Source organism: Myiozetetes cayanensis, unplaced genomic scaffold, assembly GCF_022539395.1.
Source record: "Myiozetetes cayanensis isolate MyiCay16 unplaced genomic scaffold, myiCay2020 scf1, whole genome shotgun sequence".
Lineage (NCBI taxonomy): Eukaryota > Metazoa > Chordata > Aves > Passeriformes > Tyrannidae > Myiozetetes > Myiozetetes cayanensis.
This window is the reverse complement of record NW_026086604.1, coordinates 32,018,306-32,039,732: the sequence shown is the minus strand read 5'-3', so window position 1 is coordinate 32,039,732 and position 21,427 is coordinate 32,018,306. Positions and strand designations below refer to the sequence as shown.

General features: G+C 37.9%; 1 protein-coding gene across 5 annotated transcripts in view; it reads right to left on the bottom strand.

Moving 5' to 3' along the window:
- NCOA2 (nuclear receptor coactivator 2) overlaps positions 1-21,427 on the bottom strand; it is a 189,355-nt gene that overhangs the window by 50,115 nt on the left and 117,813 nt on the right. For all 5 annotated transcript variants that reach the window (XM_050318852.1, XM_050318880.1, XM_050318861.1 and 2 more), the window contains 2 exons: positions 5,039-5,142; positions 60-237 (listed from right to left, as the gene is read on the bottom strand). In XM_050318852.1, coding sequence (XP_050174809.1) covers positions 60-237; positions 5,039-5,142 — 282 coding nt within the window. The remainder of the gene's footprint in view (positions 1-59; positions 238-5,038; positions 5,143-21,427) is intronic.

Sequence of the window (21,427 nt, the reverse complement as noted above, 5' to 3'; positions counted from 1 at the left end):
CTGACTTATAAGAACAAAGTTAAATAAGTAATGGTATGATATGAGGAAAAGTTATGTACCTAAAGATTTTGGCAGCAGGATTTTGACAAATTCATTGTGGTCCCCTACATGCAGGATGCTATATATGCTTGTGTTCATCAGCTCTTCTTGGTTGTACCTCAGGTACTGTGTCACATTCTCAGAAACAAACACAACATTACCTTCTGGGTTCACTACGAAGAAGAACCCATCTAGGGCCTAAAAGGGGAAAAAAAGAAAAGCAGAGAGAGAGAGAGAAACATAATATAAAACAATCACATTAACAAGACACCCAGAAAATAAATACTCCACCCAGAAGACATAGCAGAATCTTTCCACATCAACCCTAGTTCTTACATTATTGTCTGTAAGAGCAATGGACGCATTTCAGATTCAGAATCTAATCTTACTTATATCAAACTACTGTTAAAGCACAGAAAGGTGCACACCTTGCAAAATAATGAAACCCACCCACAGAAAAAACCAAATCTCCCACCCTAAGCAAACAAACATAAATAATGGAAGAGGTTGCTATCTATCTGCCTGCGTATGAAGTAAGAAACCTGGACCAGAAGATGGTTCTGCTAAACCCACTCCATGCAGTACAGGAAGACTGAGCCCAGGAAAATACCACAGGACATGCTGTCACAAGGCAAGGAAAACACTAGCAGAAAGACTCTCTCCCCATCCCCAGCTTTGCATCTTCACAGAGGCGAGGCCCGGTGCAGCCAGGAATGTGAGGGATTAAAAGCAGAGAAGGGCAAAGGGAGCTGAGAGCAGGCAGTGAGCGGCGAGGATGGGGAGTTTTAGTCTCTACTGCCAGGACTGCTTTCATTTGTTTTTTAATTTGACACCAGTTTAATTCAGTCCACACATGATCCAGGGAACAGGAACCAGACTTTCACCTCTTCAACTCAGCTTCATGGTTTTCCAAAGGATTTAAAGTTTCTGTGAGGAAGTGTATACATTAGTATTTTCTGCTGATTGGTTTCCCCCCTTATCTCTTGTGACAGTGACAACCTAGCTGCAACATTCTTTCCAAGATACCTCCCCTATGCTATCTGAAGCCTAAGCCAAATACTACATCACTTCTACCCAATGAGGATAATGTAAAAATTTGAGTATTGGTAAGAAATTCTCATGCAAACTTTATTTTTCTTAAGATGCAAGCATGACTGCAGATGGTAGAAATGTCAGAATACATCCATCTAACTTTATCTCATAAGAGCAGATAAAGGGGGGGATACATTTAAACTTAAAGCACGAAAGCATTCCACTAACAACCTACACAGACTTCTTCAGCTTTACCTGATTTATTCACCTCTCTAAGGATTGGCAGGAAGTCACTAGAAGAGTTGTGAGTTATTGTATCTCCAGAGACAGAAAGAAATCAGAAAAGTAAGCAACCCATAATTCATTTTGGGTCAAAACCAAGTGGATCTATACTAAATCTGAACACAGCTCACTGCAAAACAGCCTAAAAAGCAGGAGCTGCCACAGCAAGCATGTGGCATTTTTGATATGGTCACATTTGCAAGTGTACAACTTGTGTGCTGGTCTTAGCAGGCAGTTCTCAAGTCCTCTGATTACAGAGATGTTAAAAATATTGTACACTACTGAACAATTAGCAAATCCAGACAGTAAAAGAGAAGCCTAAGGATGGACTTTACTCCTGTCTTCAGCCACCTAGCAGAAGGCTAAGGAGAAGACAGAGCCAGGCTCTAGTCAGAAGTTCACAAGGGAAGGATGAGACACAACAGACACGTGTTGCAAGAAAAGAAACTTCACGGAGATACAAGGAAAAAAAATTCATCATGAAGGTGGGTCAGATATGGGAAGAGGCTGCCCAGAGAGGCTGTGAAACCACACTCCCCAGAGATATTCAAAACTTGGCTGGACTTGGATCTGGGCCACCTGCTGTACTTGGAACAGCTTGCAGTGGGAGGTAGGAATATACAGGCTTCAGAGGTTCTTCCCAAACTAAGTTAGACAATGATTCTGCTCCAGGAGAGGGATAGTTAAAGCACAATGCTCAAGCAGAGCGGCTGAGGCAATGGTTGACACACACTGTTTTGTTCTATTTTATATTACAACACAATAAAACCCACAAATAAATGTACAAGCATATACTTTTCCTGACTGTCTTTAAATTAAGATAAACTAGGTCTCTTTTCCTCCTGTTTTCATAAATTCTAATCTCTGACTTTGTTTTTTGCATTGCCTTCTTGTTTCTGATAATTCTTGGTTTCTCCTGTTAATTTACTTTCTTTGGAGAGCTCCCTCCTTTCTGTGTGCTTTCTTGACATTCATTACATTTTCCTACTGAATACTATTTAGTTTAAGTAGCAAAGATTTAAAAATTATTAATAAATTGAGGCTCTAATATAATTTTCTTTTAGCATCTCTGCTATGGATTAGGGTTTTAGACTGCATTTCACCACCATCTGAAACCAATGTAAGCATGACCTCTTTGATTTAGTCCTCTCTACATGATGACAGCACCCTGTACTGTGTGAGGATATGAAGAGCTGGACCAGAGAACTGAGCTGGCTGAAAACTAATTGAAGAAAAAAAAGATGCTAGCCACATCAGTCCCCTAAACTGGTTCCCCATCATGGAACCACACGGAGTTTAGAGCTGGTAGAAGGGTGTGGGTTTGGCTGAACCATTCTGCTAGGCAGTTGTCCACACATCAATTCAAAGGGATTGCAAAACCAAAGCCATCACAGATGTTTACTGGAGTCCTAAGGAGAAAATTTTCAAAGGTGAAGATGGCAAGCAAGAGATTTTGAGAGTTATTGGTAACCCACAATAATCTTCGGTTTTCCCTACTCTTTTCTAGAGTGGCAACTTCTTTGGCAAGGAAGTGCTCTGTGCTGTTTTCTCACAGATGCTTCTTGGGTTGACCACAGAAGTGGTCTTCTGGGCCTAGAATAACAAAGGGCTTTATATTTCAGTCTCCCATTTCTTTCTCTTCTATTAATAAAATAATCTTACAGATAAGCAGCAGCAGGTTTTTGAGCAAGTGCACCAAGTTACATAAATATTCTAGAAGCTTCCACAATTGTAATAATTTCTTAATTCTGTGTCCAGATGTGAGCGAGCAAAATCAATAACTTTTCTTCAGAGCTATTGGGACAATGGGTTAACAAATAATGGACAACGTGATGGAACAGAAACCAAGAAAACAAATATTGTTCTAGATGACATATTGGAATGGAAAATGCATTTGTGTTCTTTGAGGTGTTGTCAGTTCTCTCTTGACTACTTTTCCACACTTTCATGCTACCTACTTTATGCTTTAACCAAGAAATATGTTAAAATAAACCTCAGAGGGAGCTGCTGCTGACTATTACTCACTTTCTTCAGCTAAAAACACTCGTTATTTTGAGGATTCTTCAGTTTTATTCTTTAATAAAAACAGACTAAATTTCTAAACCAAATCAACTAATAAACTGTTCATCAGCATTGCTGCTTTTATTTGGTAATGAAAAAGGGTAGGTTTTTTGAAGAGGTTGTATAAAGGGGTTTTGTAAAGATGAAATAACTTAATTACATTTCCTTAAGGTGATAAAAACACAGAGAAAGTATCTGTGGTCTTTTCACAGAAAACATGTAACAACTTTCAGTCCTTTTCAAGTTTTTTGGTGCAAAAGGACCATGCTTCATTAATCGAATTCCACAATCTTTCACTGTTAATAAGCAATGGTTTTAATGCAAAGAAAAACTAAATTAGGTGGAATAATGGAATAAACAGGTGATTTTACATGTCATGTTTGCTGCAATAGCCAATCACGCAAGATAAGCCAGGAAAAATACTGCCTTATTCTTATTTTCCCTGTGATTAAAACAGGTCCTTAAAATAAATTAATAGAAAATTTACAGATAAATTTTAACATAGCAATGTAAGAAATGAATGTTTAACCTTGTTTGATAGCAAAACCAACAACATTCAATTCAGTGAGTACGCATCATAAATATTAAATTAAATCAATCTGTTAGCCCCACTTTTCGAAGAACAATGTTTTTGATCCATCCAACCTCTCTAATCTTTCTTATGTTTAGTACTCTGTATTTGGAGCCCTTATTTCATATGCAGTATAGAAAACTATGTGTTTATTTAACAAATTATGAAAAATAACTGGCATATTGGTAAAGGGTTGGCAAATAGTTAAAGCTGTTATAAATGCAGTTAGAAATGGTCAATAATTATGCTTGTGCCAAAGTTGGTTCCTTTAGCTTGATTCACAGTTTGTGTTTTATGTTATCTAAAGTAACATTTATTCTTCCTTACAGATAAAGTCCACAGCCAGAACAGGAATAAACAGTTTGCAAGTGAGCTTAAGCAGATAAAGCAGTAGTGCCAAAGGACAGTAGCCTATGACATTAGAATCCCAGACAATATACCTACCCAACATTACTATTAATACATTTGGAAGCTAGGTTTTACCCACATAGCCTTTCGAGGTATCAAAATAACAGCTAAAATCAGATAGAAATCTTAACCAAACAAACTGAAATACACATTTTTAAAAGCTCTCTAGATTATTTTTATATTTTAGAGGGAAGAGTCCTTCAGTAAGTGCTGAAATGCCAAAATATTAAAACAGTATAGCAATGACATGCAATTCCAGAGGAAGCATTTTTCACTTGTATACTACTGTATATATAAGTTAATGTTTAGGTACAACAGGTCTTCTGCAGCTGTTGTGGTTTAGAACAAATAAAACATGCACAAGCAGACACCCAAGACTTGCCACCAGCTGAAGCCCCTCAAGTTGTCTGTATTCCAAAGAAGCAGAATTCTCTTCGTCTGCCTCTCCCCACCCCAAGTTAAAGAGAGTTGCATCACTGAATCCAACTGAATTATGCTGCCTGTTCTTAAATGACAATCCCAAGTAGCCAAGATGGCTTGTCTCTCTTGACCATTTCCTTATGGTGACCTCTGACTATACCTTTTCATTAATTCATCCTAGGAGGAGCAGAACTACCTCAAAAAAAGAAGTTTTGTGCCCTTTACCTCAAGCATCATTGGTCCAAGTGCATCCTTGTCGATGACACTCTGACCCGTAGATGATACATCTGCTTTTTGCACTTCATCTTCATTAGCCGCTGCTGCTTTTTCTGCAATAAAGAAAACTATGTCTTAAATGACAGAGCAGTGATCTCTCAGTGATACACCAAGAGCCCACAGAGAATTGAGAACAGCTATGAAACGGTTACAGTGCAACAGTTCTGAAAATGAGATTAAACAGTCTTCCAAAATGATTAAACGGAAACATAACCACCCTATTTGCTTCTCAGTTTTCAGGTTTTATGACACAACTGAAATAATTTCTGCTGTTTCTCTGCTAGACATTTTACTGAACTACAAAACTCAACACTGGGCAAAGACAAGGGCCTTACATGAAGATGCAATGAGCAAAAGCCAGGATCAAGGTGTATTAAAAGACTGATCTAAAACAGCATGCAAAGCTTACAGCTGCACAACTTTTCCACGACTGCTATATTTAGAAGGAAAACCATAAGTCCGCAATCTACTGTTTCAGTACTGAGAAACAGCCATCTCGGTTCTGTTCCCATGCCTCCACCCACGTTCTTACTATCACACAATTTTCATACCACCTTATTTACCAATATGTTATTAGAACTACATACAATTTCAAGTGCTGTATTTGAAAATAACAGGCAAGAAAATAATGATCGAAGGTTTCTGGAACACAATGCCTGACATTACAATGTGTTATATAAAGCATCACAGATCATACCCAACTCCAAATGCATGGGATGCTCATAGAACTTTCAAATCTAGTGGGTTTACAGTTCATATCAAGTAATGGACTGTATTAATTTTTCTACTCCAAGAATGATTCTGGTGTTTAAGGGTGAAGTAATAGTAGTAATAAAATCACTATACAAAATACCTATTCTAATACATATTGTACATTGTAAATTAATGAAATTAGTAACTTTTCGTTGCTAGTTCTATACTCAAAACATTCTTTTGTTATTGTCAAGCAGCAGCTATGTAAAAGTAAGGCCACCCTGCAATCTAGAATATTAAAAACAGTTAAAGATTTCTTATTTTCAGTATGATGCAATAGATCATTTTAACAAACACAAAAGCACACTGAAATTACAATAATAAGAAATTATGCCTTCTACAACAATAAACCAGAAGATGAATTTAGGAATTACTGAAAGTACAATGTATGGATGGCACAAGAGGCCTTTGGAAAATCACCTTTAGTGAAAATTAAAGCATCAATCATAGAAATTGAAATGTATCCAAAGGTACAGTATTTTCTGCTATCTGTAGATCTGCAGTACTACAGCCAAAGTTCCTCTGAACTTTCCTTGGCAAAGGTTATACAGTCAGTGTGAATATATGCTGGTCAGACATACAGTAAAGAAATTGCTTCTGAGAACCCCTGGGTGTTCTCCTATCAGCGATCACCCACTGGCAGTAAGGCTTTGGTCACTCGTGCTGTCTCATCTGAGATTTCTACGGTTTCTTGCTTTCATGAAAAGAGTCATGAAAATCTTAGCTGTCTTCTTAGGGTATGTCCTTACACTAGATAACACCATTGTGAACAATGATGAAACAAAATTGTTCTGAAGATGGACTGTTTCAACTAATGGACTAATTTTAAATCACTCTTATTAGCATAATCTCATGGAAATAAACACACTAGAAATAACTATTAACATTTCCTCTACAACTTAAATTCTTCAGGATACAAAATTAGTATTTTTGGTTTAGACTAGCAACTGCAGTGAGATATTATATATAAATATTTTTTTTCTCCTTACCTTTCTTCTTTTGGCAAAAAGCAGAAATTAGGTGTAATGGGAAAACAATTGAACAATCCTTCCCATACTACAATACAGCAGTTGGCACCATATGATGATACAAAACTGAAAACATGTTCTAAAAATTCTAAAAGGATTCTAAAAATAGAGCTGAGCTTTTAATAAAGTCAGTGATGATATCTGTTTCCCATCTGTTCCTGGTAGCATAAAGTGATCTCTAGTTTCACAATGTAAAATGTTATAATGGATAGGGATATCAGCTTCCTGCTCTCATCCCTTCACACTGCTTCAGCCATTGAGATAATCTTGATTGTTTTTCACGTAATACAAAATATTTGCTGTGATTTTTTTCACTCTTACAACCATGGAGTTCATACAAACCACCAGTAACATCTATTAAAACAATTGTTGTATTTTATGCACACTGGTGGGGTTTTATACAAACGCAAAAGAGAATGTTTCTAATTAGTATAATGGTAATCACCACAGAATCTGAAATACCAAGGATCTCTCAAACCTCACATCCAGTTCCTGAGTGGCTGCTTTGTTCTCTGCTTTCCCATTTCTCCATTTTGACTCTTTGAATCCTAACTGCTGGTTTTATCACCAGCTGGCCCTCACAACCATTTGACCTGTCCATTTTCTTTTCCCTTTGACATTCTTTTCCTCAGAGGGCCCAATTCCTTTATGGGATCAATAAACACAGTGCTTGCTCAAGGGAAGAGTGTAATGAACGGAGAAAATATGAAAATGCTATTTAGACACAAATGTTACCTGTCCACCTCACCCCAAGATAGTGACAACATACACTGCATTACTGATGACATTCGGCGAGGCATTCTGAAAAGCATTATAAATCACAAGTGCTCCAAAATGATGGACTTCATAATTGGATCTGTAACTTAAACATGTAAGAATTCAAGTAACTAGAGAGCTTAGAAGAGGTTACACGTTCAGGCCACAAGCCACACTTATTTAAGTGGCATTGTATAGGAAACCACAGCCTCAGACAGCCTCTGAGTAGGACCAGCTGTAACTCAGGTCATTGTTATAAACTGCAGCTACTGATAATGTTCAACTGTGCAATGAATTGTCCATTTTTGACTGAACTACAAAGCCCTCATGAAAACTCTATCAGCACATACAGGAAAAGTAAGTCCAAATCCTGTCAGCAGTGTTGTCCTGACAGTCAGTCATGGGGAACGTCTCGAAAAGCAAATCTTTCCTTCAGCAACACAGCACATGGGGCTAATTAACAACGAAAATTTGTTGCAGGAAGGTTGGAAAAAAACAATGACTGATACACAAATTTTGAATGCTGACAACACTCATGAATTATCACAAGGCAGTATTTTTAATTTTTCTTAACAGTTCCAGCTTATGGTGTTAAGTAATGGTGTAAAAAACGTAAAGTTGACTTTCCCTTTTTTACTTCTCCTATGTTTTCTAGGTTCACTGGGGGCCCTGCAAACCAATAAAAAATTATATGATTTCCACACAAGATTAACGATTTCTGAAAGTTAGGGGTTAGGAAAATATCTGTAGAGGTCCAACCTTGCAACGCCTCTCAGAAGCCTTTTCTCCAGCCCCATGGGAATTGCAGGTATTGCCCTGTGACTAACCACAGCTGCTAGATTTTTCCACTGCAGCCACTCACATGGAGGGTGGGAGCCAGTTCCCCGATCTCGCACCTTCCAGCAGTGCTGCCTCCTGGAACAGCCACGTCCCTGTTCAAACGTCAGCAAAGTGTTACCAGGCATCCTACGGGCACAGTGGCCAAAGCAGAGCACAGGTCTAGTGTGGAAAGAGAAATACAGCCTTGTGTTGGTGGAGGAAGTGAGCTGGGAGGAAAGGGGCTTAGCAGGGCTTCATCAATTCTCCACTGGAGAGAGAGCGTTCAATTAGAAACTGGTTCCATCCTTATGCATATGGCTACCAGGGATCAAGCATATTTTATCCAAATTATAGTGCATGCACATGAAATATTTATTATCTCTGCTCAATTAAGAGATTAGCCTACGAGAGAGAAAAATTTAAATAAAATAGAAGTATCCCTGAGAGAGATACTACAAAGAATATATACATCCAATTATGTAGTATTTTAGTGATGTTTGTAATTTAGACTTTAAACTGTGGGTATGTTTACAATTGCACAAGCATTAATATACTAAAATACATATGAATATTTTCAATTGGGCATCTTCTTAGTGATCATTAACTGTATTTACTTTTCTACATTTAACATGCAGAATAAAGAAGGAAAAAAAAAGCCTCAAAAATATTTTCTGACAAATTTATGAGTGGGAAAGCCTCAAGCTTTATTTCAAGCTCATTCCAGATTCTGAAAGCAAACCTTTGTGAAATCACATTAGTTTAACAGAAATTCCTAAGTCAGAGAAAGAGAAGCCAAAAGCAATAGCTGGAAGTCTCCTGCTACATTTTAACTTAGGAAGTCTTCCTGGTTTTCCATCCTCCCAACTCAAGTTATGTTGGTTCTCTCTGGATTTCTGACAGCAGACTCAGAAGTGCTACTGATGGGCATCACCTTCTCTTGGTTGTATTTTAAACCCTATTTTCCTAGATGTGGACAGGCAGAACCAGTTGAAACACCTAAGAGGCTGTCTTTGTCTGTATTCAAGCTCTGCTCCAGCTTCCTTAAGGAAACCTGCTACAGAAATATTTCCCCCTTGATGCTCTTTGGAAAACCAAGATGCATTTTCGAACTGAAGAACAAAACTGTAGTCTCTGCAGGAATTTCAAAATAACTTTAAAGAGAAAATGTACATCAACACACATTTAGCTTGTTTTTCATGGGAGAAACACTTAAGGTTCTTCACAGAACAAGAAGAGCAAAAAAGAGATGCTGGTGAAATCCTCAGCAGGGATTATACTCTAATTATACTACCAATACTCTAAAAACTGCTGAAGAAAGAGGTTAAGTAAAAAAACCCCTGTAACAGGTAAAATCAAATTTATTATCCAGTATTGTTTAAAACAGGTTGTCTCAAGTGTCCTGCATATAATTCCTGCTTTTCATAATTTTCTGAAATTGCTCTTGAAATGTCACACCCATCTCAAATCACATACTCTCATTTGTATAATTGGTAAAAAAATAAGCTAAGAGATTTATTACATGGGATATTAGAAAGCTCAACTCTGCACATTCAAAAAACCATACAAATCAAGATCCTTGTAACAGTAACAGTAAATTTACTTGAAAGGGAATATAAATGCTATACAAAGTTTTAACATGAAATTAAATTTTACACAGAACTATCCTGAAAACAACTTTTGTTCTCCATTTTTTTGTATGCATTAGCCAACTACTTTTGTCTTGTCTCATCCATATTTGTAAATTTGCCATGTATGATCCTTCTGAATTGCTGAGAGTAGTGAGTTTCTGTGGCTGGGTTTTGGTAGCAAGGGGGCAACCGGAGCTGTGACCCCTGCATCCCGTGGTGCAGACCATGGTGGAGCAGCTGTGCCCCTGCAGCCCATGGAGGACCAGAGTGCAGAGACCCCCTGCAGCCTGTGGAGGAGCCCATGCTGGAGCAGGTGGATGCCTGAAAGAGGCTGTGACCCCGTGGGAGCCCCATGACGGAGCAGGGTCCTGTCAGGGTCCTGCAGGTTGTGGAGAGGGAAGCCCACACTGGAGCAGGTTTTCCCTGGTAGGACTTGTGACTCCTGTGGGGAACCCATGCTGGTACAGCTCATTGTTGAAGGACTGCACCCCATGGAGGAGTGACCCACGGGACAGCAGTTTATGAGGAACTGTTGCCTGAGGGATGGACTCATGCTGGAGAGGTTCATGAAGGACTGTCTCCCATGGGAGGAACCCCACAGGAGCAGGGGAAGGACTCCTTTCCCTGAGGAGCAGCAGAAACAACAACTGACTGTAACCCCCATTCCCAGTCCCCCTGCACCACTGTGGGGAGGAGGTAGAGTCTGGAAAGAAGGAGAGGTGGGGAGAAGGTGTTTTAAGATTATTTTACTTCTCACTCTTTTGCTCTGATCCTGTTAGTAATAAATTTAATTAATATCCCCACTTTGAGTCTGTTTTGTTCGTGATGGTGATCAGTAAGTGACCTCTCCCAGCTCTTAAATCATGAATCCTTTGCTGTTTGTTGTTGTTTTGTTTGTTTGTTTTTGGTGGGTTTTTTTGTTTTTGTTTTTTTCTCCTCTGTCCAGTTGCAGAGGCGAGTGAGAGTGGCTTCAGTGGATATCTGGCATCCAGACAGGGTCAACCCACTACACTGTGCAAAAACAACATCCAAACAAACATTCAAGGAAACAGCAGAAGTATGTAACTGTAGATACAGTATTAAAAACTAATGCTAACATACAGTTATGTTACATACCTAGGCTATGCTATATACCTATAGTTATGCTATATACCTATATACCTAGAAAGTATACCTAGGAAAAGGCTACACTTTCAGCTGACCTTACAGTTTTGAATATTAGATTAAATAAATTTCAATTATTAGCTGTAATAATATCTGTGTGTGACTATTGCTAAGTAATTATATTAACTGTGGTAATGGACAGGGGGTTTTTAACATGAATAGGGCTGTATAGAAAGTGCCTTCAAATTTATCAAATTGAATAAAAACAGAAAAAATTTAAAAAGGGGAATGAAAGCTTGTATTTGATAACGAGTAGTTTTGGATCACAGCATGTGATGAAGCAAGGCTGTAAAGAACGTGTATGTTCTTTTGATGGTTGGCTAACCACAGGGAAAGCAGTTCTGCCTTGTAGCTGTGTAATTCAAAGCACTACAATGCGTGGCTCACATGCAACTTGATATCCCCATGCACGTTCTTACCCAGTTCCCATTGCCTCAACACAAGTTGCTTTTATTCTCTGAAAGCAAGTAATTTTTCAAAACACCAGTGCATAAGAAACAGCAACTATTTCAGCAATCAATTCTAAGACCAGCTTATCCCATCGCTGTGAATAAAGTTAGCTACTATTTTAGGGAAGTGATTATGTAGTGAGGTTGCTCTTTCATCACACAGCACACATCTGTCCAGAGCAAAGAAGCTATTAGACTCTTGGATACGTATTTTCCCCCAGAAACTATAGATCAAGTATTACGGGAAAAACTATGCAACATCTCAGGAAGGTTTTAGGAGGTAAAACAAGGGAGAATTATGCATCTGCACCGAACTAAAATTAGAAAAGCTGCCATATGGCTCTGTGAAGCCAGCAGCACGTTCTTATTCATTAGGAAGCATTCTGCTAACATAAAAACACAAGGCCTTCCTGTGCTCTCCAAATGTGTTTATCTTTTCAACATTAATGCATGATATATCATCAGGCTGCTGAAATCTCCTACAGTGCATATTAAAAAAGCACAGCTGCACTTTTTCTCAGCACGTTTATTCACTGAGAGTAATCTAAGAGCTCAGTTTTGCCCACCTCCCTGACACACAGCCCTCTTGTCAGCCCAGCTCCCCTTTGGTTGGAAAGGGCTGCATTCCTACTGCACGCTCGCCAGCCCAGCTCATCTCCCTATGCTCTGCTCAGCTCATCACACCCACATGGTTTAGCTTCATATTTACTACTGCTGGTAGAAGCACACTTAAATGGTAAACGACCCCAGGGCTTAGGCTAAAAGCCCCTGGAAAGCTGTAAGCTCAATTACTTGCTCAGGAGTAACAGCACTTACAACATCACGGCTTCTCTTCTTTAGCGTTTTCAACTTCTAACTTCTCGCATCCCACACATACCTGCCCCACTTTCCCACAGAAAAGAAGCATCAGTGAGGCACTAGCTCTACAAAAAGCTTTGCATTCTCACAAAACCATTGAATCTAGATAAACTTTCATGGAGCTCTTCAAGTTCTGAGTGAAGTCCGCCCTTAGAAAATTCAGTAACAGTAGCCAGCATATAAAATTTTCATGGACACTGAAAGTAAAACAAACACTGAAAACCCATGATGGATTTAGGAATAGCAACAAATGGAAGTAATAATACCTAAAATTAATACTAGTTTTATGTCTCTTAATAATTTTCACATTTTGCCATCATTCTTTTCTTGTAAAGTCAGCATTTTTGTCACTCATACAACTTCTGTAACAAGTACTGCCTGAGAAATAATTGCCCCCAGCTCAGTTAAACTGGAACAAGGACAAAAATCATGAAATTCAACTTACCAAGAATAATATTTAACTGCTGGAGAGAAAGAAGCCTATTATCTATCTCTGTATGTATTTTTTTACTTAATACTTCAATAGGCATTTTACTACCTTTTCCTTGGTTTCTTCTCTTCCCCTCCCTCTCATTTTGCCTGCCTTTGCTGTCATCACATCTATGACCTCTTTCTCTTCTCATTATCACAAAACTCAATGGTTTACTTCTTGAAAGTGAGGGAGAACACAGGTGGTAGCAGTGGAAGTGCCCACTCCTTGCTCCACTCGCCCCAGGAGCCAGTTGGCTCCAAGCCCCATGAGCTGAGGTCTCACAGTGCTGCTTCCTGGCACATGCCCCCATTCAGGACACCAAGGTGGAATCTCACCCCTCTATAAGTGCACTTAAATAACTTCTGTGAAGATTGCTTACCTTGGATTTAACAGTGACACCTGAAAGTGATGTCACTTACATAAATTTGTACCTACTATTCCCAGATTTATCTACTTAATGCAGTAGCAGAGATTATTCTCACCTGAGATTACCTCAGAAGGTCACTGGTTTCTGGTAAATTAAGGCCTGGGGACTGAAGTAAAATCCAGAATAACAACCCTCTTGCTGCTGCTTAAGTAAAGAATAAAGCATCCTGTCTGAGACCCCAAATTTTCAGTGGGTTGATCCACCCCCAGCACACAATGAAAACATGAAGCAACTCAGTAATTAAAATAATTGCTGATATTATTTCTAGTATTTTTACTTATCAGTAAAGACACAGAAGGACAACTGTCATGCTACCCTTTAAGTGAAATCTAAACTGTCATGCTACCCTTTAAGTGAAATCTAAACTAAGACTAAAAGGAACCTTGGATCCAGAAAGTGTTTCTCACTCCATGCCTTATTTTCAACTGAGAGGATATGTCAAACTACCACACTGTCAGTGGGAAATTGTTTTTCATCTCTTGAGCACAGAAATAAGCTTCTATCCATCACCTGTTGAATCCCTGGACATACTGCAACATTAACCCTTTCCACTAAGTTTAAAAAAAAGTGGAAAGGAATATAACTGGGTAGAGTTTTAATCCTGATGAATTTTTAGACAGGCCTTAGCTTACTAAAATATTTGAAAATATTTAACATATACTTTATGTAAAATGAAAGGGTGTGCTTAACTTGCAAACTGAAAAATCGACCGTGCATGTATATATCACTATGTTTTACAGCTGTATTCTTTCTCTTTTCTCCAAAAGACCACCAACACTATTTTTCCAATGTATACTGGAGAGTGCATAAATAAATTAATCATCAAAGGTGCTGACTGCCCAGGAGACTTCCTTATCAAAGGCCAAAATCCAGGATGACACTGAGAATTTATAATATTCACTGGTTTAAAATGCTGGGGTTTCAGGTTCTTTTTTGCATTTACACTTCCTAAGAATGTCTAGTAACCAGTATAATCATAAATCTCTGATTGATTGTAGTGTAATTTATTTAATAACTGCCTAAAATACAGTACTCAAATAGTAAAGGAGTACACATGACAGATTAAGTACATTGGCTATCAGTTCCTTACTCCAAAATATCCTCAATTTAATCAGTCACTTATTATTCTATGCTAAAATCAGATAAACAGACTCAAATATATGTATCTGTAGGTGCAAACAAAAAGTTTTGCATCTGTTGCTATTTACATGATTTCAAAACAGTCACATAAACTGCTCAACTGTACGTGATAACAAACACCATGCATCCATCAGCACTGACTTAAAATCTTGTTACGTTTATACGGCTGAATTTCAAAAGAAAGAGCCAAGCTAACTGACCTCTGCACTGAAATACTAGATACAAATATTTGGCATTGCTCAGTTAACAAAGTAATTATTTTCTTTGGTATGTATTGAATTAGAATAGAAAATTTTACTGTATTTTTTGGCATTTGCAATTTTATAAGTGTTAGATATTTACTCAATGAGTAACCTCATCTTATTTTGATAATTCATCTCTCAAAACAACATAAATGTGAATGTCTAAATGGTGGGAGCCCAATGTTCTTTAACATTTTGGCTGAGACAATGTTTTCAAAGACAAGAAACATGGCAGGATCTGATAATTTTGTTCAAAACAGGGCTCCACCAGGGTCTCAGAAATAATATATTGCTTTTACAAATGTTAACAGCTCTCCAATTGGTTCTTTGACACATAAAAACACAGGCAAGATTTTTAAAATAAAGATACAAGGGTTAACACTCTTTAGACTAGACTCTGTAGATGTAACTGCCAAGCTAATTAAAGTTATAGGTTTTCAAAACTTAGGCCAAAATAACATACTGGAAAGAAATATTAATCTAGCCAGAATCTGTTTCTTGAAGCCTTACTCTTCTGTAGTCAACCAGCTGCTAAAAGGAAACAGATGACACCCTTTATTCGAATGTCACATCGCTATGATTACAAAATATCTGTCTTATTTTGGGATGCTGACGATAAATCTTTGTGACACATCAGATCATTCACAACAACAGGCAAAGATCTTTTTGCTTTTATAAACTGCCATTGACGACTGCAAAAGTTTTCAAGAGACCTAATATGGTGCACCAAAAAGAAATATGATGGATCATGGGCTCCCTATGAGCCCACAAAAAGAAGTTTCCACAATAAAGTGTAGGCCAAAATGGAGCACAGATAATTGAAGACAGCTAAGGGAGAACAGAAACAGTTTTAATTTAATGTGTCCATGCTAACATGGAGAACAGGGCTCCTACTGCTTTTAATGGTCCAGACTATGGTAGATAAATCTTTTACAAAAAAACTCTAAATCATTAAGAACAAGTCAAGTTTTCTTCTATAATAGCCCAGTGTTCAGAAATAGAAGCTTGGGCCTTTCTTCTTGCACCATCACAGGCCTCGTCAAATTTTTAAGTCAATTTAGAGACAGAAACATTCCTATTACTGGAAGAAAAGCACGAGGAAAAACAAACACTTCTTAAAAGAAACTGTTTACTTCTGCATGTTATTATTTAAAGGGATTTTCTAAATCCAAATCCTTTACAAAACTGTGTTTAAGATTAATTTCATATATTTCAATGGCAGTTACATTACTTCAGGTACATTATGAATACAGTACGGCTGTTTGAAGAATGGTAATGATTATTAACATGCATTGTTTAAAATATTCTCTAAAATTAAAAGATCTTTTTTCATTACCCTAGGAAATCTTTGCTTATCTCATTGCTAAGATTTACATCCAGACAAAGTCTCTTTTAACCTCAATTGCATTAATTTGTTCTGTCACACATTAATTAGCAGACATTTTAAAATGCCTGCTAACAGAACTGATAGGTACAAATGGGCTCCCTTCAACAGACCAAACCATACTTAAAAGTTAATTAATTATGTGTTACCGTTTCTGTTTCACTAATTCAGATTCATGAAGCAGGGATCAGCATCCAGTCTTAAATAAGTCTGTATCATCCATTAACAGAAAAATGATTAAACACTAATTGTTTTCTCTATTTTCTCACTGAGATTTATCAGTTTTCTTCTTAGAATAAACTTCTGAGCTGTCTTAACGATTCCCTTAACCACGGGCAATCAGCATCTCAATGGGAAGGACACTCCATATTGTGCCGGTGGGTGCTGCCACAGCCAGCTCTGCAGTCTTGCTGCTCTTCCCCAGCCCCAAACTGACATGGCACAGGTTGGGAGTGAAGGGCCCCCGTTTGGCACTTGTCACACTGAGTAAGCTGAACAAATGTGGCTTTAACCAGGAAATGCTGAAGATGATGGTCTGGCCCCAGCCATGTTCCTGCTCGGCTCAAAGGCTGATAAATGCAGGTCTGCAGCCAGGCCCGTGCATCAGGTCAGAAGTGATAATCCAAAACCATTTCCTGCACTCTGCAATTTACTTCTTTGCTTGCAAAAAGAACATGGGTGCTCCTGCTCCTCACTTCACCCATTAGAGAACCAACAGGTGAGACTTTTTAAGTAACAGTTGTTATTTCCACAGTATTACAGGTCCACCTCAGCATAAACATTTCAGGATATTGGGTCTTGAGCTGTTTCTAAATTCTAAGCCATTGGTAGACCTAGCCAAAGTCTTTATTAAATAAACCAACCAACTAACGAGCCCAAACCCAAAAACAACAGAAGAAACCATGCCCCCTCCTTTGGAAAGGATTTAAGCTGTTGAAATACAGGATATATGCTCCTTGTTGGAGCTTCAAAGAAAGAACGAATGGCAATGCCCATGACTACCAAATAGCTCAGGGAAAGGAAAAGTAGTCTTGTATGATAAAGGTTTTACAGACTGGCTTCTCTGTCTGTATCGCTGATACAGAAAAGGGAAAAAAGCTTACTGGGCATCTTCACATTTTAGATTGCCAATTGCAAACACATAATTATATTTTGAACATTAAGTACAGTTGCTTGACAAATTTGTATTGCAATGTTCACTTAAAATCAGCACCTGTAGCAGCTAAACAGATGGTGGCTCAACTTTCAAGCTCAATAGTAATCACAATAATCCTTGATATTCAGCAGCGTTACACTCAAGGATTCATTAGTAAATTCTGTCACATCCCCTAAACTATTTGTAATTTCTTACTGCAGCAACTAAGGGTAAAAACAGTATCAGAGAGACAATAGTGAATGGAATAAAACTGTTACAGGTATGGTGTTACTGGTCCTAAAAGTATGGCTAAAGCCACACCGAAGGCAAGAGACGGCATAACTGGGAAAGAAGAGAAAAACAAATCAAAGGCCAGTTATTGAAGAGAAAAAGGCAAAGGCTTAAAAATAAAGCCCTTCAAAAAAAAAGGGAAGAAATATGGAAATACACAGAAAATCCATTTGACATTAAAAAACACTTTTGACAGTTAGTGACAGGGAGCATTGCATTCAGAAAAGTCAAGGCGGATACAAAGAAATAACTGAAGGAAAAAAAAAACCAACCCACAACAACCCCAAACATCTAAATATTTATATATCTAAATATCCTCCAAGACAAGGAAGAATTTTCTGTTACTGGCACAAAACACCTTTGTATTTTTCCACTAAACACCAAAACAAACAAACCTGGAAAAATCTAAATGGGGGCTCCTCTGAGTATTCCAATCCATATTTAGAAATTACAACCTTGATATCTTGATCTCTCTTCCTCTTCTGTGTTTTTTTTTTGTTGTGTTTTGTTTTTTTTTTTTTTTTAAACTTTCCAAGTGAATGAAACGTTATATTTAAACACACTTCCTTTTCAGTGTGGAACATAGGCCCAGACCTAATCTGATGTAAAATAACTTGTCTCTGGGAACATCTTCCCCAGAAGAATCATGGGAATTGCAGGTTGTTCCAAATCTTTCTAGGAAAGAGCGCCTCAGGAGAAAAAGTACCAGTATAATGCTAGTTCTTGTCATGCTCACACATTGTAAGATGACAAGGGACCATTCTACCTGTCTAGTTTCACCAACTCCTGTATCATGACAAGAACCTCCACCAAATGTTTTCAGGACCATTCAAATCTCTTTGGGAGGGCTGACAGAACCTACCAACCTCTTCATTAAGTTGCTCCAAATTTCAGTTAACTTTCCACTAACAATTTGCACCTTATGTATGAGTTGGCTTTGGTCACAAACTGTTAGTCTGTATCCTGTTTCTGTGTGTCCTCTGTGGCAGGCAAACTGTATAGCTCCATTTCATTTTGTGCCAGTAAGCAAAGCAAGGTGCAGGGTACATGCCCTTCTGCTCTAACGAGGGCCTCAGTGAAGGGAGGTATCACACTGCTACTTCAACCAAATATGCATACTATTTCAGACAACACGGCAATACCTGGAGCATCTCCAGTTATGGAGTATCTATTTTGTGGATTTATCATTTATGGAATTATGGAATTATCTACTTTAGCAGAACCTAAACTTCTGTACTTCTCTGTCTTCACCTTCTGACATTTGCTCTGATCTTGTATTGAGCTAAAGAAGGGAAAGAAAGTATGTGTGTGTTTAAATGTGTAGTGCACACACCGGAGTACCCCTTGTCTTGTAAAACACATAGAGATGTGCCAACACACTACAACAACGAAAAGAAACAGAAAGCATATATGTCTTGGATCTCTAACTATTTGTCTGAGGATGTTCACTAAGAGCTCAGCAATGTTCATGACAGAGAAAGCAACTGATCATTTGCCACATCATCCTTCAATCTTCAGTCTGTGGTTTTTTCCCAGTTGCCCACTGTGGGTTTTCATGAAAAAACCCAGATAGCTGAAGTAGCAATTATTTTTCATATTTTTGGTGATTTCACATTCAAGGCCCCCTATTTCTAACTAACTGTCCATACACAAAATTTTCTACAGCAATAACAAAATGCATGACTTAGAATAGATACAATTATCTTGGTTTTAGTTTGAACACAGGGGAGCCTTTCATCAATACCTCTTCCATGTGCTGTGAATCCACGGGTTGTCAGGATTCAAACGTGGTGTGAAAGGCATTGCATCCTATTGTGAGTAAATATTATATTATTGCTTTTCAGGCTGCAGTCTTTAAAAAGAAAAGATAAAAGCTGGGTAACAAAAGCTAGATTCCTTATAATAGGTGATCTTTTTCTGACTGAAGTATCATCACTACTCTCAATGAATAAATTTTACTTGCTTTACATGCCACTGAGATTAGTACGTTGCATTCACTAACCTAAAGCACACAGCAAGATCTGGTGTTCTACAGCCAGTACCTTTTAGATGCAAAAGTTCTAGTTGCAAGAGATCACAAACACAATAATCAAGACTCGAAGGAGAAGGTTCTAATCCTTCCCTAACACCTAAGCTCAGTATTTGTTTTTTAGCACCAAAACTCAGTATTTGTTACTGATCAGACACCTCTAAAGACAGAGCAGCTGGTGAGAAACACTAGACTCAAAAGCTTAGTTCATATTGTGAAGGGCTGGCTGTCAGTCTGCATTTCTGTATTTTATTTTTCCCTCTAATTAAAATTCTAAATGAATTTATGATGTTTACAGTTAATAAGAGATTACATGATTAAATGCAAAAAAACTCCAAACAAACCTGTAAAATTTTGAGGTTTAAAGTGTTCAATGACAACTTAAATGAAGTCTGAGAACAATACATTTATCTAAAAGGAGGTAGCTTCCAAAATGCCAATTTTCAGGAGGAGATGTCTCCATTTCTCTTATGCAAGACATTTTTTTATGCTCTCAGGAGTACATAGACCATTATATGATCATTAAATATTAAAGTAACTAACCCAAAACTTTAATGAAAATATTCCTGGAAAGAAAAAGAAGGAACACTTGACACATATGCCCCAAATCAGACTAAATATAGGAGAAGCAGCTCAATCCTTTATAGCATTCCCCAGCATTGGTATCACAGATCACAACCACTTACACCACAATCATCTTTGCAGCTATAGAATACAAGGTAAACAACCATGCTCTGCTAGTTTGAATTCTTTTTTTTCTCTTGGACATTTAGAAGTTATGAAAGAAAACAAAATAAAGATCAAAGACAAGCAAAATACAAGTAGGATGCAAAGTAAACACGAAAGTTATCCTATACCACCTGCCAACAGTGACTATTTCTACTTGAAAAAGGCCGCTATCTTAACAGTTAAGAATAACATTTAGTTCCTCTTCAACTTTGAGCCATAACTTGGAGTCAAAGCTGACATTTCTGGTCTAAAACTTCAAGGAAATTCTCTCTAGAACAGAAGTCATCCACCATCGACAAAGTTCAAGTATTTAGATTTTACGCTGGTTTCACAATTCCGATTGCCAGTTTGATGATTATTTTTGTCTGTTTTCTTGAAGCAAGAGAATCACAGAATCACAGACTAGTTTGGGTTGAAAAGGCAGATTTAAAGATCACTTAGTCCACTCCTCCCGCCATGGGCAGGGACATCTTTCACTAGACCAGGTTGCTCAAAGCCCTATTCAACCTGGTCTTGAACACCTCTTCATTGTAAAAAATCCTTACGTCCAATCTAAATCTACTCTCTCTCAGCTTAAAACCCTTGTCCTGGCACCACAGGTCTCAGCAAAAAGTCCCTCTTTATCTTTCTTCTAAGTCTCCTTTATATATTGAAAGGCTGCAATAAGGTCTCCCCAGAGCCTTCTCCACTCTAGGTTGAAAAATCCCTTTATCTTAATAGTTTGAGCCCAGTGTAGACACAGCTTTAAGTCGTAAAGATGCCTTCAGCTACTTCTTTCATAAGTAATATTAATTAAATTATAACACTGCTTCCACGGGAAACTATTAGAATAGTTAAAATGCCTTATGTGTAGATGAGGCCTAAGTCAACTACTTTGCATGCAACTCCAGTAAAATAAGTAAACCCCACAAGGTTTCCCACTTGATGGGTCTGCTGGCTAACAACCACTTTTCATCAGAGCCAGGAAAGAAACTGATGGTCTGCACTACCTAAAACCAGTTTAAATTCTTCAGTGAATCAGTAGTTCTCTGGAG